Source organism: Acomys minous (genome assembly GCF_964271855.1).
Source record: "Acomys minous genome assembly, chromosome: 1".
NCBI classification, from domain to species: Eukaryota; Metazoa; Chordata; class Mammalia; order Rodentia; family Muridae; genus Acomys; species Acomys minous.
This window is the reverse complement of record NC_140483.1, coordinates 67,526,464-67,544,840: the sequence shown is the minus strand read 5'-3', so window position 1 is coordinate 67,544,840 and position 18,377 is coordinate 67,526,464. Positions and strand designations below refer to the sequence as shown.

Sequence of the window (18,377 nt, the reverse complement as noted above, 5' to 3'; positions counted from 1 at the left end):
GGCTCCCCAAAACACTCAGCCTAAGTCACCCAAGGAGTCACCTGTCTTTAGCTCCCATCTTGTTGTACGGATGCTGGGGTGGTGCAGCCCCACTGTGCCTGTTCTTAAAGCAGATTCTTCATCTCCCAATCCAATTGCATGTTCTTGAAAACAACCAACAATAGCCCACACTTTAAAGTCAGGACCACACCAAAAGGGAAACGTATAAAAGGCATTAAACCATGTGATAATTCGTTTTATTTAAAAATAAAATATCATAGTAAAGACAGAACTTTTTTTTTTTTTTTTTTTTTTTTTTTTTTTTTAAAGACAGGCTTTCTGTGTAGCCCTGGCTATCCTAGACTAGATGTGTAGACCAGGCTGGCCTTGAACTCATAGATCCGATTGCCTTTGCCTCCCAAGTGCTGGGATTAAAGGCGTGCACCACCACGCCTGGCCCTAAATATTTATTATGTATACAGTATTCTGCCTGCAGGTCAGAAGAGGGCACCAGATCTCATTATAGATGGTTGTGAGCCACCATGTGGTTGCTGGGAATTGAACAAAAGTTCCTTTTTTAAAGAGAGGTGGGAATTAGGGCAAAGTCAGTCAAGAAGGAAGGCCATTCCCCTCAGTGAGAGAACTGCCTGCGGTCGGCTGGCTTCTTGCTGATGTGTTTAAAGATCTTGGACTTCTCCACTTTCTTTGTTTTCTGGTAGCCGAATCCACCGCCGCCTCCTCTCTTTTTAAGCTTGCCGTCATGGCTGCCCACGTCTACAGGGCAACGTTAAGGAAGGCAAACAACAAAGAGGACAAGCTGCAGGGGAAAGACCAGCATGCCTAGCACCGCCCGGCCCCACTTTGCTTGACCAGCCGAGACATGGGGCCTAACACTGCAATAAAGCCACAGGAGACCAGGTGTGACAACAGCAAAGCGAACAGGCATGACTTCAAGTGCAGGGACCACACGGCCCAACATGCTATACTCATGGAGAGTAAGGGAGTTAAGAGGTCAACCAGACACGACAAAACTATCCCCAGGGTCACTGTGACCACCTCAGAGTCCAAGAGTCTCCTAAGCGACCCAGTGGTTCTTTTCCTCACACAGCTCAACATTCTCACGGCAGCTGACTTTCCCAAGGTCTAGGGTGAAGATGCTGATCACTTTGATCCGGGAATCCCCTAGAGTTACTACAACAGCATTAAAAAGCAGTTTTCATCATATCTGGTCCTTTCTCCTGCAAACAGTCAAAACTCAGGCGTTTTGACCTGGAGCAAGGCTCATCTGTTTTCTGGGAGCTACCTAGCTGTCATTTCCATGTAGCTAGCCCTCCAGTGGCTACACGAGGCTCTCACCATTCTCTTCAGCTGCTACTTTCCACCTCTGTGTTTCTACCCTGAAGACACAACTGCATGCCTTTCACTGTCACGTGAAACTTAAAACATTCCTCTGTGTGCAGGGATGTAGGCGTGTGTGCCACGTCACACACTGGTGGCCAGAGGACAACATTTGGAGATGTCTGGGTCTCTCCTTCCACTATGGGTCCTAGGAGTCAAACTTGGGTTGCCAGGCATGTTGGGTAAACACTTTTACCCACTGGGCCATCCTCAGTACTTTAGAGATTAAATCCTGAGCTGCCTTATTCTGGTAACTGCCACACCAGTGACAAGTCCTTGCCGACCTCTTCATAGTCCTGTCCTGTGCTCATGCAGGCACACAGACGAGGGCCAGGATGAGCAGCAGAGCCTTTGGCTGGCCGCTGAGGCACACATCACCTAACTGCTAAGCCCCGCTAAGCCTTTAACTGCAGCACAGCGCAGTAACAACCAAAAAAAGGATACTCAGATCAACGAAAGGAGGGACCTTGAAACCAAAAGACAGAGCGACCTGAGGCAAATTCAGGTTGTTCACATCAAATATCTGCTTGAGGGAGTGCGAGTCATAGGCTCGGATGTAGGACTTGTACGCTTCCTGGGCAGACTTGTGGAGGAAGTAGTTCTTTTCGATCAACTTTTCCAGCTGAAACAGAAAAGGAAAAAGCAGACCTCAGCTACTACGACAGTCATCCTACAGAAACACTTGTCCCAGCCCACTTGATCTGTCTTTGGCCTCTTGGCAAAACCAGGCGGCACCAGTGCAAGGCTGCAGCCAGCAGGGCCACCTGAGGAGGATCCCTGTGGGAGGAACCTGTAAGGACCTCACAGCCCAAGCCAGCCTCACCCACAAGCCAGAGGAGCTCAGGGGAGTGACCCCCCAAACTCTTGAGAAGCAGCGCTGGGACAGGTGGTCTCTTCCCCAGAAAGAGAATAAAACAAACAAAAGGCATACCTGAGTCTGAATATCAGAAACTTTAGACCAGGAGAAGTCAAACTGATTCAGTGGAACCTAGAAAAACAGAAGTTTAAATACCATAAGAAGCTCAGTTTCAGAGCTACGGAAGGTGAAATGTCCCATCAGCAGTGACAGCAGGGGCAGGGCTGGCTCTGAGGACAGAGATGCCTGGGCTGTGGAATCCCCTGCCTCCATCTCTGGCTGCTGAGTTCACACAAATCCTGTGTGGGAGCCTGCATTTCTTCCCTCCTCAAAAGCGGAGGCGAGGAACTGAGTAGAGGCAAGTGGCTGCTATGGCCCCTGTTCTGTAGGACCCTGACATCCACAGGGAGATTGAGGACCAATTACCTACGTTTTCCCTTATCCCTGACAGGGCTGGCCTTGATCCTGCTGTCACCCCCCTGTCTCTGCTTCTTGATTACTAGAATTATAGATGTGTACTACCATGCCCAGGACAGCCACCTCTTTTCCTCTATACCAGGAGGGCCTTCAATACCACTGTCTGGTGCTTTTGGTACCACGTCCAATGCCAGGAAAACTCCAGCTCCAAGGATTTATTAATTATTTAGCACGTTAAATAGCTGGGGAAAGAGACAGCAACCTGTGCTTGTGCAAATGACTGGGGAAGCAAATAGGTCTGCAAGGACTGGCTCCTGCCTTCCCCTCAGAGGGCATGCTCGCAGCCCTACAGCACAGCCAGGGAAGTAATGGAGCAACCTCTCAAGGTGCATTTCTGCGCTGGGAACATAGACGGCCAGAGATCAGACAACTCGCCCAAACAATGTACTGTGGAGATCTAGGAAAAATGCAGTGAGGCAAAGCCTGAGGCCTCAGGGCAACCTCAGGAAAATGTGTCATACTGTAGCGAGGAAATCCACGGGCCAAGGCTGTGCCAGGAGGGCGTCAGGGACAAGCAGGCCTGCCGTGTACCTACTAGGCCTAGCGCCAAGGTGGCCAAATGCAGTCTGGATGCATTCTGTCCTGGTGAGGTGGAGTAAGGGCAGAGCCAGGAAGGTTGGGGATTCAGTAGATGCTGACAAGAAAATAAACAGACCTCTGTCCCCACAAGGCAGACTGAGGAGGCAGAGCCAGTGGCAGCGGGTGGCCCTGAAGACAGTGGCAGGAGGGTGAATTGAGGGCCGAAGCAGAGCTTCGCAGGGACAGACTCGGGATGGCAAAGCACTGGCAGCATGGGGACCAGGAAGTGTGGGGAAAAGGAGAGAGAGGAGGAGGCTGACAGAGGCAGAGACCAGATCTGCTGCCTGCACTTCTGTGGAGGAAGGCGAACCGGACGAGAAGCTGGACAGCAGGATGCTGGGATGCTGTGGGGTGGAGAAGGGTTGGACAGGGCTGCAGAGACCAGAAAAGAGAGCCTCCAACAGGCACTGTCCGGGGACTGAGCCATGGGCCTGTTCCTTCTGTCCATGCCTCCTGGGCAGAAGCACGTTATCCCTTCACCCAGTGACTTGCTGCACCTGTCACCTCAATTTCAGTCACGCCCTGCTCTGCCATCTGTAGAGCTGGTACCCGAGAAGGATGCAAGACAAGTTACCTCCCTACTTAAGATTCAAACAATGGCCTTTACCTTGGATTGCTTCAAGTAACGTAGGAAACCCAACTCCTCAGGGCGCAGGATGAGCAGGGCGTGTCCGCGTCCATTCAGGCCCCTGGCCGTTCTACCCACACGATGAATGTACTCCTGTGGCGAGGCAAGAAAAGCTGCGTTAAGTGATGACTTCTTTGAGTGTCCCACGGCAGAGGGAAGCAGGCCAGCACACCTAGATCAGACGACGCACTGAGCACGGGCAGGGCCAACTTCAGTCCTCTGCACACTGGTCCAGCACCTCCCTTTGCAGATACCACCCCCTAACAGGGCCACCACCAAGGCAAGAGAAGCTTCACCGACCAGCCATACTGACACTGCATAAGAAGCCCCATAGGCCAGGCACAGCGACCCTGACCTACTAAAAAGACCATTATAGCTCATTTTCAAAATAACTTTGAGGAAACTAGGTTTAAACGCTAGGCAGTAATTTTTTTTTTAATAACTCATTGCTTATTGAAAGTATTCCTTTTACAATGCATGCCGAGTACCTAACCCCCTATTCAGATGCAGCTCATTCTCCATGTGGGGTGAGAGGGGGCTGCCCCTGACATGACCTCTGGTACCTGCGATTTGATCGCTGCCCCTTGGTGGGGCAACCTTGTGGGCACACAGAGGAAGGGGATGCAGGCTGCCCGGATGAGACCTGAAAAGACTACAATCAGACTGTAGGGGAGGAGGCCCCCTCGTCAGAGGTCTAGGGGAAAGGAATAGGGAGGAAGAGGGAGGGAGGGTGGGTTCTGGAAGACAAAAGTGAGGGGATAACAATGTGAATAAATTGTAATAAATTAAAAAAAAAAAGTATTCTTTTGTGTGAAAGCAGAGGTGGAGGCCAAGTGTCTTCCCTCATGGTTCTCCCAGGCAGGCTCTCCCTGAACCCGGAGCTTAGGTTCATTAGATGGCTGCACAGGCCCTCAGGGCCCATCTGTCTCTCCTCCACCTCTCCCTCGCCACTGTGGTACCATGCCTGGCCTTTACATGGGTGCTTATTCTACTGCAGACATCACAGACATTTATCTATTTCCTTTCACAATCGTTCCTTCAGACACCAGTTGGACATATCACTCCAAGGACCCAGCCTTCCTAAAGTCACAGATGATGTCCCTCGAAGCTCTTTGCACCACACCCTTCTCTTCAGTCCCACAAGGTGCCTGATACTTATTAACACCAGTGATACCATAGACCTGACTGTGGCTGTTCCCCTCAGGGAAGCCTCTTGGGTGTGCAAGGACATGCTTCCCGGGCAGCGCGCGCACTCCTCACACAGATCCATTCTGAGACACCGGTTACCTTGGGGTCGTCAGGAGGGTCATACTGAACAATCCAGTCCACTTCAGGGATGTCCAGGCCTCTGGCGGCCACATCAGTGCACAGCAGTATTCCCGAATCTGCGTTGCAGAATTGGAAGAATGTGGTTGTTCGCTTATTTTGCTTTTGTTTTCCCTAGATTCAGAAACAAGAGCACAAAACCCATTCAAGTTGTCTGTGAGAGCTGAATGTAGACCCAGTGAATGGGGGGTGGGTGATGGTGGGGGGGGGTGAGCTGCTACCACACTTCAGTTCAAGCCTCCTCTGGCCCGGCCCTATGTCCCCCGCTGTACCCCACAACTTCTGAGAGGGAGGGTATGCCTACAGTTACACATGTGCTTGTGCTCTGTGTGAAATATAATACACTTTGCCACGGTGACCCCATTACCCTCTCCTGTCCCTTCCCACTCCTGCTGATTTCCTGCATGGGTGAGGGGGACTTGCAGGCTCATGGGCGCCTTTCCGGTGTCTACACCACTGAAGAAAAGTATCACTAACAACTCTTAACTTCCTAGAGACCCTTAGGGAGGAGCAGAGCCTTGAGAGCCCCTCCCCACTGTCCAATCTTTGTTCAAGCCATCACAGCTGTTTTCAGGTCCCATACAGACTCGATCTATATGCTCAGAAGGAGGAGGAATGCCTCCAGTGTGAAACGCACAGAGCGTCACGGGCTCGCTCACCCCAGTCCTCAGCGAGCTCGCTGCCACCACTTACATGGATGGCCAAGACAGGCAGGTCAATGTAGTTCAGTAGCTCATAGTGGTATTTCACAGACATACACGACGAAAAGAAAACCATCACTTTCTTCTTCCGGTTCTTCTTAAGGAATGTGAAAAGCAGAAGGAACCTCTTCTCAGAGGGGCAAACAACGTATCCCTGAAATGGTGCAAGTGAACAGGTCACTCACAAAGGCATCGTTAGCTCCATTAAGCAAAGGATGTGTTTGAACACTGCAACATACTGCAAGGCCTCTCCTCCACATTCAAGGTCTAGACCAACCCCGGATTATACCGAGCTGGCTACTCATCAAAACTTTACTCTGGGGCTAGGAAGACAGCTCAGCAGGTAAAAGGCCGAGGACAGACACCCACGTGGATGCTGGGTAAGTATGGCAGCCATCCCAATGCTCAGTGGGGCAAGCAGGCTAGCTGATTAGCAGAGTCCCTAAGCCTTGGGCTCAAATGAGACTCTGCTCAATATTTAAACAGTGAACAATTGATTAGGAAGACACCTGACATCAGTCTCTGGCTTTCACACTCACAGCCACTCATGCATGTAGGCATGTATACACACATACGCACTCACGCACGCACCAGTGTGTATGTGCATACACATTCAAGCTGAAACTTGTTTTCCTTAGCTCAGCTTAGACCTGGCACCACTTTTCTAACTTTCACAGCAATGCACCTGCTCCTGTAAGCTTGTTTCCTCTCTATCACCCAACTTCCCTGGCACCTCATAGAGATTATTAAGAACAAGTCCTAGCAGCATTTCACATCAGTGGCGACGGATAATGCGTCCCATGAAAGGCAGCATCAACAGAGCAGAAGCCGGATTGTTCAGAGGTCACAGTATCTTAGACTCAGGAGCCAGAGACCGCACACTGGAGTCTGCTGACCAGATTACGTGCATCAATCTATGTGCCCTGTGCACCCCTGAACACGCACAAACACCCAGTCAGATCCCACAGGGCCTCACTCGCTCACTCGCTCACTTTTTAGTATGCACCAGGCTACTCATACGGTACCTGCTCAAGGCCGTCCACTGTGGCAACCTCTTTATCGTCATCAACACCCACATACAATGGCTCCTTTTTCAGAGAAATTCTTGCCAAGTCTTCAACTTTTCGAGTTTGTGTGGCAGAAAAGAGCATGGTTTGCCTGCGTGCTGAAAAGACATTACAAAAATAGTCCAAAACCTTCCAAAGAACCCCATAACTGCCTCACAGTCACACGTTGGGCAGAAATTCCAGAAAGAGGGGATATGTTGCTGGTGTGGGTTCCCAGACACCACCAGGAGCGAGAAGGCCACAGTGTGAGCTTCAGGTCTATGAACAGGGTAACTTAGGTGAAACAGACAAACAGACCCTCGGCAAATGAAACCCAAGTGAGGGTAGTTAGGGTTCCCCGAACCATCAGCATTGCCCTCCTCAAGTTCACAAAGTTCTTCACAGAAAAGGAGCTATGGAACCCTGCCACACCTTGCAGCGAATGCTGACAGGAATTTCAACAGTCCCAAGCTGCAAACACACAGCTGCCAACAGCTGGATGAATGAGCTCCCACAGGGCAACATTTCTGATGACCTAAAAGAAGCTGCGGGGTGAGAGCGGAGTATGCTGCCCCCCCACAGCAACTGTAGGCTGACGGACACGGACAGAGAGAGCTGTCAACAGCTGATGGAGAAGGTACTCAATGTGGGCGGGGCACTGCAAGGGGGCATGCCTATCATCTTGCTCACAGTTATGACTCTCAAGGGATACACGTTAGGGTATCAAAAAATTAGGGCTGGAGAGATGGCTCAGAGCTTAAGAGCACTGTCTGCTCTTCCAAAGGTCCTGAGTTCAATTCCCAGCAACCACATGGCAGCTCACACCCACCTATGATGAGGTCTGGTGCCTACTTCTGCTGTGCAGGTACACATGCAGGCAGAATACTGTCTAAATTATAAATAAATCTTGAAAAAACATTAGAGATTTTAGGTTGAATGGTTTACTTACTATGTTTAAATTATATGTTTGTATGTCTCTGTACTAAGTGAGGTGCCTTCAGAAGCCAGAGGGGTTAGATTCTCCTGGAGCTTGAGTTACAGGTGATGGCCAAGCGGTGTTGTTATGGGAACCGAACCTGGGTCCTTTGCAAGAGCAGCGTGTGCTCTCAGTTGCTGAGCCACCTCTCTAGGCCCTAACGTATTGCTGAGGCAGGGTCTCCCGTTTCCATGCCTAGATAATTATACTGTTTCTTATGTCAATTACATTTCAGCACAGTACTGCACAGCACAATGTACAGGGTCTTGGCCTTATTATAGATGTAAACAATTTATCACATTGAAAGACTTCATCTCAGAATACATGGGAGGTAAGACTGCCTACATGGAAATAAAAACAAGGGATGGCAGCAGCGGCAGGACTCAACCAGAGAGCTCAACTCTTACAAGGAACCTTTCCATCTGGACCACTGAACTTGCAGTCCGGCTTATGAAATGGTCCTGTGCTGTATGAAGCCAGAAGGTTTGATGCACTTCAAACTACTTTGACAGGCACAAACTCCTCACACGGCAGCAGTAAAATTCTGGTATTAAGATAGTATTTTTCCTACAAGATCACCAGCCATGGTCCTGTAGCTGCTCTGTGAGCCCCAGGCAGATGCTGGCTACTTACCTGGCAAAAGTTTAATAATCTGCTTTAATTCTTCTTCAAACCCAACATCCAAGATACGATCAGCCTCATCAATAACCAGGCACTGTAGGTTCTTGTACATAAACCCTGGCGTGTTCTGCATGTGGTCCAGCAGCCGGCCTGGGGTGGCCACGATGATGTTGATCCCATTGATGAGCTTCTGCGACTCGGCTGACCTGTTACTGCCGCCCATGATGAGCCCGTACGTGTGAACGTGGTGCGTCATCAGTTCCTTGAGAACGCCAAACGTCTGCATGGCCAGCTCTCTGGTAGGAGAGAGAATCAGGACTCCTGTTCCTAAAAGGCAAAAGGTGACAGAGGGCCATCTCCACAAGTCCGTAAGGGTCGCAGAGTCCTAGTGAAAGGACAGCAGAGAGAGACGGAAGCCTCACCATTCCTGGGCATGAACTTCAACTTGACGATGAGCTCGATCACAGGGATGAGGAAGGCGAGGGTCTTGCCGCTGCCTGTCTTCGCAGCCGCCAGGAGATCCCTTAGGATTGCAGAGGACACTCATTTGACTCCCGCAGATGCACACCCAACACCCACTATGTGCATAGCACGTTCCGGGCTCTAGTGACAACACAAGGACACAGTCCTTGCTGAGCCACCTCGTCATGCACCTAACTTACAAGAACTGCTACGATTTTTCTCGAACATCAGCAACTAACGCATCTTCAATATAGCCAGACACGAGTCCATATAGAGAACAAAATCAGTGTCACACATGTATGTCCCCGCTTCAGTGTCAACCATACCTGCCTTCCAGAAGCGGCCTGATACTTTTATGCTGGATCTCAGTCATGTGCTTGAAGCCCATTTCTGCTATAGCCTTCAGAGTGTTTTCATTGACGAGATTAGACAAGGAAGCAAATGAAGTGTCCTCAAAAGCACCTAAGCAGAAGATTGCTCACAGTCAGCAATCAAGTGCCGCCACAGCTGTCTAAACCCCTCCCCTGCCACACCCCTCCCCCCTCCCCCGGTCCTTAGATGAGCTTCTTACATCAAGAAGAGACTAATGCACAGCCACTGCTAAGACTATGAGAACAGAGTCCACAGAAAATGAACTGTTCAAGCACAGCATCAAGTATAAACCCTGGGACCGGAGAGACGGGTCCGGTGGTTAAGAGCACTCGATGCTGTTACAGAGGACCTGGGTGTAATTCCCGGCACCCACAACTCCGGTTCCTGGGATAAAATGACTTCTCGTCTCCATGTGCACTAGTGCTCACATACACTCATGCTGGCAAAGCACCAGGCACATAAAAGAAAGCATGGACGATACGAAAACCTGAGCCTAAAGCCAACCAAACTCCAACCAGATTCCCGAGGAAGCCACAGCACCCCGGGGCACTCCCATGACCTCCCCACTCGGCCTTGTCCTGGCCATAGCTGCCCCTTCTCAGCTTGGCAGTCACAATGGACCTGACCAGTGACTGAAGTCATGGGAAAATACCCACAATCACAATTTACATTTACATTTTCAGTGTGACATTTGATATTAATAAGATACACAATGCTTTTATAAAACAGGCCCTGTTAGATGATTTTGCCCACAAGAAGTCAAATAAGAGCTCTGATAAGTTTTTTAAAAAGGTTTTACTTTTACATATGTGTCTATCTATGTGCAGATATGTGCACATGAGTGCAGACCCCTGTGCAGGCTAGAGGCAAGGTCAGGATGCCCTGGAGCTGGAACTGTGCACAGGAGGGTGTGAGGCACAAAACAGGTGCCACCTGTCTCTGGTCCTCTGCTCTCAGCTGCTGAGCATCTCTCCAGCCCCGTGGAGGACGTTTGAGGCAGGCTACTGTGAGGGTAAGCATGCGCTCAGTGCATTTCTGACTTCCGTTTTTAACTCCAGCCAGTTTCCTGGGCTACAGTCCCACTCAAAGAAAGGAACATCTGAACTGACACTGGGCTGGAGAATTCTCTTTTTGTGCATGGGGACTGAATTCAGGACCCCAGGTATGCCGGGCAAGTGGCTAACCTATGTATGTATTTCAAGAGGCTGTGTGGCACCCCAGACCCCCACACTCTAATGTCAGAAGACTGTCCTTAGTGGTCAGGCTTAGGATGGAGAGCTTTTGGTGCGAACCTTGGTATTTCTGAGAAGAGTCAGTTGCTTGACATGGAGCACAAAACTGTCCTGGCCGAGAAATCACCTCTGTCACTTTTCTGTCTTTGTAGACTGCACACAGTACTAAGCCACCAGCTCACTTCAGCTGACTCGATTAAGCACTAAAATACTGAACTCAGACCTCAGTTGTTTTAACAAGGAAGGAAACAAAACCCCCTACGTCAAACAGCTCAAACAACCCCTATGTTAGTTCTGTCTAAAGCAATACATTTTAGTCTAAATTCTTGAACTTTAAGGATCCTAAAAGCTGTGAGAATATAAAACAATTTCAATATTAGGAATGCAGAGAAAAAAGGAAAAAAAAATAAGATTAAAAGTAAAAAAAAAAAAAAAGCCTCTAGGTATCACAAAGTAGAAGAGGAAACACCACAGTTACTTAAAAAAAAAAAGTCATTGCTAGCTGATAATTACTCTTCCCTGATAATTAAAAGTCACAATGAAACCTTTAGTCATGCAGCACAGAAATGTGACATTTCTAAGAAAAGTCCTGGCCATCACCTGTCAGGCCTAGGGGCAGGCTAGGCACCTCACTGTCACCAGGCTTCGCCACACCATCTTCTGTTTCTTCATGAGACCCAGTGTTTTCTTCTGTTTTGGCTTTTTTGGTGTCTTGGTTTAACAAAAGAGAAACAAAAAAGTAAACAAATAAAGCACCCTTTATTATTAAAATAACAAATAAGAACAAAAGATCTGTAATGTAAAGAAATATTTTCAAAGCTTAATATTATTCATTATTTGTTAGAAACTTTTTTCAGGAAGGGATTTAAAAATTTGAGGTATAAAAACCCAATGTTTTAAAGTTCCTTAAAGCATTATACTATCAATTTTAAAAGATTGTTTTGAGACAGGATTTCTCTGTGTAGCCCCGTCTGTCCTGGAACTTGCTCTGTGGACCAGACTGGCCTTGAACTCAAAACTGACGAGATCTACCTGCCTCTGCCTGCCAAGTGCTGAGATTAAAGGCGTGCACCAACACCACCTAGCTCTAAAAAAGGATTTTTTTTTCAGTCCCACTAAACAGTTATCAGGACAGCAATTATGAGCTCCACACTTCATGAGGGAAAAGAACTGCATGTTCATTAAGGCAATCTTAAATTAAATTCATAAGCGCCAATATTTCCCCCTCTTGCCATTACATTTCTGCAAGTTACCTCTGCTTTGAGGATGAACACTAAAGGCTCGAGGCTCTTCATGCTCCCACAGGTAAGACTAAATCCAGGGCAACCGTTTCTTAGCTGGGTGATAAAAACTGGACTGTTGTGAAGTTCAAGAGGCAAAGGAGGAAAGGAAGGGCCTTTCCCACTTCTGCATTCAGTCTTCACAGGACGGTACCAGCCTACCTTTCTAGTACTGGCTATGATTCTAAAGCACCGCATACTGCGTTCAAACAGCCGAGTGAGGGATGCATCTTAGCCTACTTCATTTCTTCGCTCACATCCCAACAGGAGGCACATCTTTTCACCAAAATGTACGACCACCCTCCTTCTCCCTGCTCTTCAGACACTACCCTGTACTGTATTCTCTGCTCAATCGGAAATAAATCAGTGTTTGTTTATTCACAGCTTTCTTACATGTTTTATATACTCTGCAAGGGGATGGGGGTGGAGGGGGGGCGGGGAGAAATATATGAGCAAAAGTCAATTATGAGGTCCAAGAATCATCAGTGTCAGATAGAAAAGCCCAGGGAGATAGTTCACATTACCAGCCCACATCCACTCAGTGTTAATTAAAGTTCTGAAACTGTGGAAATATGCAAAACCAAAAGGCTACCCAATGGCATATTCATCTTATTTAAAAAGCCCTGCTAACTGCTCCCCCCGCCCCTTAGTGGACTATTATAAATCTGAAGACATTCTTACCAAATACAGGCTTCCACCAAGGTTAGTCAATTTAAAAACATGACACAAGTTTGCAGAAAAATTAAAATGCACCTTCCTTCTCCACCAATAAAATGCACTTTTGAGCTGCCAGGCTAGTTTGCCACACTGGTGAACATTGGGGATGCTTTACACAAACAATAGAAGGAAGCGAACAACTGGAAAGCGATCAGAATGGCTAATAGTCAGAGAAAATAAACCCACCAGGCCCAGCATCAACCGCCATTTTCCTCTTCTTCTTCTTCTTTTTCTTTTTTGGCTCTGAATCAGGAGATGGCATCGATGCTGCTTCTCCATTGGTCAAAGTGGTAAGTTTTTGGGGTGATCTTTTAACTTTTGCAGTTTCCAGTGTCTCTTCAGGAGTGCCTCCGCTTTGCGCTTCTGCTGAGCCCACGTTCACAGAATGCTTCGGGGCTTTTTTAACTTTCTTAACTTTTACGGTTTCTTCAGGCACCTCTCCATTTTGAGGTTGTGACAGGCTCGTGTCTGATGCTTCTGTTAAAAAACAGAACTTACATTGTGACAAGGAAGAGTAAGCCTACTCATAAATGCTGACCCTTACAGTACAAATTCTATGGCTTCTGGGATTTAGTTTAAGTTCACTGCTGAAGCCACCTGTTGGTACTCTATTACTGAAAAGGCATGCTTTCTTTAAAAAAAAAAAAAAAGTCAGTCAGGTATGGTGGCACACACCTTTAATCCCAGCACTCAGGAGGCAGAGGCAGGTAGATCACTGTGAGTTCAAGGCCAGCCTGGTCAATAAAGTGAGTCCAGGACAGCCAAGGCTACACAGAGAAACCCTGTCTCGGAGGGAAAAAAAAACACCAACCAACCAACAAACAAACAAACAAAACAACTGGCACCCGTCACCTTTCTTGTTGCAGTAGTTTCTGTGGCTTGTTTAGGGTACCAGTAAGATCTAAATCAGTGGTTCTCAACCTTCGGAACGCTGCGACCCTTTAGTACAGTGGTGACCTCAACCATAAAATTATTTCTTTGCTACTTAATAACTATAATTTTGCTACTGTTATGAGTCACAATGTAAATATCTAATATGAGACCCCAGTGGGGGGGGGGTCGTGACCCATAGATTGAGAATTGCTGAACAAATCCGGAGAATACTGAGACATACATAATATTCTCTTCACTCCTACAGAGATCCGCATCACATGATAAATGCAGAACTCTCCCGGTGTTCTTGCTGCGCCCAGCTTAGTTTGTAAATTCTTTAATATCTCTCTCTCTCTTTTTTTGGCACAAAGGCATAAATGAAAAACTGGCGTGGTGGATCGCCGTGAGTTCGAGGCCAGCCTGGTCTACAAATTGAGTCTAGGGCAGCCAAGGCTACACAGAGAAACCCTGTCTTGAAAACCAAGCCAACCAAACAAAAAACAAACCAAACAAACAAACAAGTCAGAAAAGGAAAGTTGCTTTATTCTAACTTCAAAAGACCTTATCTGTTTAAGGCTATGCAGAAGTCTGTGACGGGGAAAATCTCAACAAAGTCACACAATTAAATCAAAGGAGTTAGAAAGCAGCAGTATTTGGCCAGGTGGCAGCAGCACATGTCTTTAATCTCAGCACTTGGGAGGCAGAGGCTGGTAGAACTCTATGAGTTTGAGGCCAGCCTGGTCTACAGAGCCGGTTCTAGACAGCCAGGGCTAAGAAACTGATAAACATAACTAAATGACATTTATTTCACATCCCCACAATTATTACTTATATAATTTCACAGCATTTCCTAGACTTTGGTAAACTGAAAAAAAAATCAGCAATTAAAGCGACTTATTTGCCCTATTAAAATCCTAAACTACCTTTACAAAGTTTCCATGTTTATAAGAGAACGAAAACAACACCATCTTTAGTTTACATCACTACCCACACCAAGAAGTAGCTACAAATTAACTACTGTTAATTGTTCTACAGGAACTAAACGAAACTTCAAATTTAAGCCTAAAATGCACTGCTCCCTCTAGGCTTTCTTTCAATTATTATCTGTTGAAAATAGTTTGTATGTCTGAGTATTGGCCAGAGGATTTGTTCAGCGATTCTCAATCTATGGGTCGCGACCCTCCCTCAGGGGTCTCATATTAGGTATTTACAATATGATATATAACAGTAGCAAAATTATTGTTATTAAGTAGCAACGGCCTAATTTTATGGTTGAGGTCACCAGTACATGTGGAACTGTACTAAAGGGTCGCAGCATTCCGAAGGTTGAGAACCACTGATTTAGAGCTTACTGGTACCCTAAACAACCCACAGAAAGGTGACATGTGTCAGCTTTTCACTACGTCTTTGTTCAAAAAACAAAACAAAACAAACAAAAAGACAACCGAAACATTAAAGAATTTACAAACTAAGCTGGGCGCGACAACACCAGGAGAGTTCTGCGTTTATCATGTGATGAGGATCGCGGCAGGAATGAAGGGAACGGGCTCGAGCAGAAGGTAAAGGAACTGCAAACGCTCTGGGGGAAAATGTCGTAAGGCTAAGCAGGGGACAAGATCCAGCAATTAAATGTCAGCAACGGGAATGTTGGTACCTAAGACACAAAAGTTCTATGTGGGACCTAAGATGATGGGGAAGTCTAAAATGAAGGGTAATCGGTAGGTTTTGTTGAACGCCTAGCCGACAGAAGCCCGAAGCCTCCCGCTCCCGCGCTGAACCGAGAAACCTAGGCTGGAAAAGGCAGGATCAATGAGGGGACCACGGGGACTGGGACCCCGGAGGCCTGCTCGCGCCGCGCGTCCTGGTGGCCCCCGCGCAGTTTCTGGGGTCCGGACATCGTTCGCCACCGCGGGGTTCAGCACAGCTCACCTTGCAGCTTCAGGTTCCGCTGCCGCAGCTTGGCGTTCCGTTTCTCGATCTTCTTGCGCAGGAGTTTCATCTGTAAGTGCGACATGTTGCCCAGCCGCACCGCCGATCTGCACCGAGCAGCGGGTGCACGTGCGCAGTTGGAACTCGGAAGTGTGTCGCTGGCCCCGGCCGACCCGCGGGCGGAAGTGCTTCTGGGCGGAAACGGTTCCTGGAACTCTATGGTCCCTTTCGGAACCGAATTTAGAGCAGCGCCCCCTGGGCAAGTGGGGGACGCATTGTGAAACTGTTCGCCTTGCTGTGGCGCGCGATAACTGTAGTTTAAGTTTTCCAAACCAAGGTGACTGTACTAGAGGACAATTGGAAGACAGAATTCCTCTTGGCTCAGAAGATTCTGTTCCCCTTTACCGGTAGTGCGGTTCCTGTATGCGAGTCAGAAGACGTTTAAGTCTTTAAAGCTTTTTGTGTTGGAGGCGGGCGTGGTGATGCACGCCTTTAATCTCAGGACTAGGGAGGCCGAGTAAGTGGCTATCTGTGAAACCAGCCTGGTCCACACGGCAAATTCTAGGCCCACCCAACAAACAAATAAACAACAAAAACAAACAAACAAATAAATAAAAATAAAAAAGCCCTTTCAACCTGGGCCCTATGTTACACAAATGCCTTTCTTCAGGCCTTTCCCTGTCTCTGTTGCACTCACTTTCGCGTGCGCGCGAGCGTGTGTGTGTGTGTGTGTGTGTGTGTGTGTACACACGCACGCATGAACATGCCTGTGCTAGTCTGGGGATATGCTTACTGACCCAATCTTTAATTCATTGCTGCTGTGTGTGGTATTGAAACCAGGACGGCTTTCATGTAGGCAGCCTCTGTACAAACAGAGGAACACATTATTCCTAAATGATTAGTAGTGTTTTAATTGGGGCTGAGGAGATGGCTCAGTCTGTAAAGTGATTGCTTTGCAAGTATAAAGACCTGAGCTCCTTCTACTCCCTGTTTGGTTCAGGGTGAAAGCCAAGAAAACTCACTTCAGATACAGAAGCTTAAGATGAAAGCTTTATTTTCTGAGCTCAGAGAGGTGGCCAGTTTGGACTTGAATCTTGTCTCCAAGGGGAAGCTGTATTGTGCATTTCAAAAGTGAAAACCATAGAGCAAGGGGGAGCAGGGTGGCCTGTAGCACTGTCCAATCATATTGGGACACAAGGAGTTGAGCAAGGGAGTTTCCGTTAATCAGCATCGGAGTCTATCTCTGGGCCTGGGACCATGAACTTGTTTGACCCTGCCAGCCAGGTGGAGAAGTTGTCCCTGAGATGTCTGGACTCCCACAACTGTTTCCTTACAACAGAAGCTGTTCAGCTACTGGGAAGTCCCCGGAGGGAACTGGGACCTTGAACTTAGTTTTCCCTTATGATGATTATGGAGTCTGAAAACAAAATGGTGGTACTTGGAATACATTTCTTTTGCTTGTTCCCAATATTCCCCATAGGAAGAAAGCCACTTGTCCTGGGGCTCTGTGGCTAGTATCCTGGTAAGACCCAGGCCAAGGAGAAACCATATCTCAAGGTGGATGGTGCCTGAGTAATGACATCTGTGATGCCTATTCGTGGTTGTCAACTTACTACAATCCAGAAGTGGAGGCTACACCTGTGAGAGATTATTTCTGCTAGTTCAGACCTTTGAGGCAGGAATACACAGGCCTTTGATCTGGGTCTTGAGGCTGGAAGGTTCACCTTTAATCTGAGCCATGCCTTCAGCTGGAAATATATATAAGGTCACAGATAAGCTCTTTGTTGCTTGCCCTTGCCTTGCTAACAAGTCATTCCTTCCCTGGCATTAGAGCCTACTTCTCTGGGATTCCAGCACATACTGAAGACCAGCTGAGACATCCAGCCTTGTGAACTGAGAAAGTGTTAGATTCTTGGACTTTCTGTTCATAGCCAGCCATTGTTGGATTAGCTGGACTGAAGCCTGTAAGTCATTCTAATTAATTTTGTGTGTGTGTGTGTGTGTGTGTGTGTGTGTGTGTGTGTGTGTGTGTGTGAGAAAGAGAGAGAGAGAGAGAGAGAGAGAGAGAGAGAGAGAGACAGAGAGAGACAGAGAGAGAGAGACAGAGAGACAGAGACAGAGACAGAGACAGAGAGAGGCAGAGGAATTTATCCGATAAGATCTGTTACTCTACAGAACCCTGATAAATACAACAATCAAAAACATCCTTTGGTGCCACATGTGCTCCCTTTGAGGTAGGAAGACACCTTTGATTGGGATCTTGAGACATAAGACACACGCCTTTAATTTGGGTCATGAGGAGGGAAGGCACATTGTTGATTTGGGCCACACCTTCTCCTGGGCTCCTATACAATGACTTGGAAGACGGATGCTTCTGCCTTTTGCCTGCTCATCCTTATTTTGCTAGCAAGTTCATCCCTTCACTGGCATTTGAGCCGACTTCTTTGGAATTGCAGCATATGCTGAAGACCAGCTGAGACATCAGCCTTGTGGACTGAACAGCTACTGGATTCTTGCACTTTCCATTCTCAGCCAGCCATTGTTGCCTCTGCTGGAGTATAGTCTTAAGTCATTGTAATAAAGCCCATGTATGTATGCATGCATGCATGTATGTGTGTGTGTATGTATGTATTCATTATATAAGTTCTGGTATTCTAGAGAACTCTGGCTAATACAGTTGTCCTCTGGAAACACACACACACACACACACACACACACACACACACACACACACACACACACAAGCAAATACTCCTTGATTCTTTATACTTTTTCAACTATAAAAAGTGCTTTAGGGCCAGGCGTGGTGGTGCACACCTTTAATCCCAGCACTCTGGAGGCAGAGCCAGGAGGATCTGTGAGTTCAAGGTCAGCCTGGTCTACAAAGCAAGTTCAGGACACACAGGACTACACAGAGAAACCATG

The 18,377-nt window shown here is 47.6% G+C and overlaps 1 protein-coding gene across 1 annotated transcript; it reads right to left on the bottom strand.

Annotated features, from left to right (window-relative positions):
- Positions 1-216: 216 nt before the first annotated feature.
- DDX18 (DEAD-box helicase 18) lies at positions 217-15,645 on the bottom strand. Its single transcript, XM_084777849.1, has 13 exons — positions 15,453-15,645; positions 12,837-13,127; positions 11,254-11,364; positions 9,376-9,511; positions 9,010-9,110; positions 8,600-8,914; positions 6,970-7,109; positions 5,937-6,098; positions 5,205-5,357; positions 3,897-4,010; positions 2,309-2,365; positions 1,822-1,999; positions 217-753 (listed from the first exon to the last, which is right to left on the bottom strand). Exons 1-13 carry the CDS (start codon positions 15,535-15,537, stop codon positions 611-613), a joined length of 1,986 nt encoding a protein of 661 aa, XP_084633975.1. The 5' UTR covers positions 15,538-15,645; the 3' UTR covers positions 217-610.
- Between the last annotated feature and the right edge of the window lie 2,732 nt (positions 15,646-18,377).

Excerpts from the sequence above, each read along its gene's own strand:
- DDX18 (XM_084777849.1), bottom strand. The coding sequence starts at position 15,537 with ATGTCGCACTTACAGATGAAACTCCTGCGCAAGAAGATCGAGAAACGG. Across the intron at positions 13,128-15,452 it reads GCGGAACCTGAAGCTGCAAG|AAGCATCAGACACGAGCCTG; the intron begins GTGAGCTGTGCT and ends GTTTTTTAACAG. Across the intron at positions 9,111-9,375 it reads AGGCCGCTTCTGGAAGGCAG|GGATCTCCTGGCGGCTGCGA; the intron begins GTATGGTTGACA and ends TGCAATCCTAAG.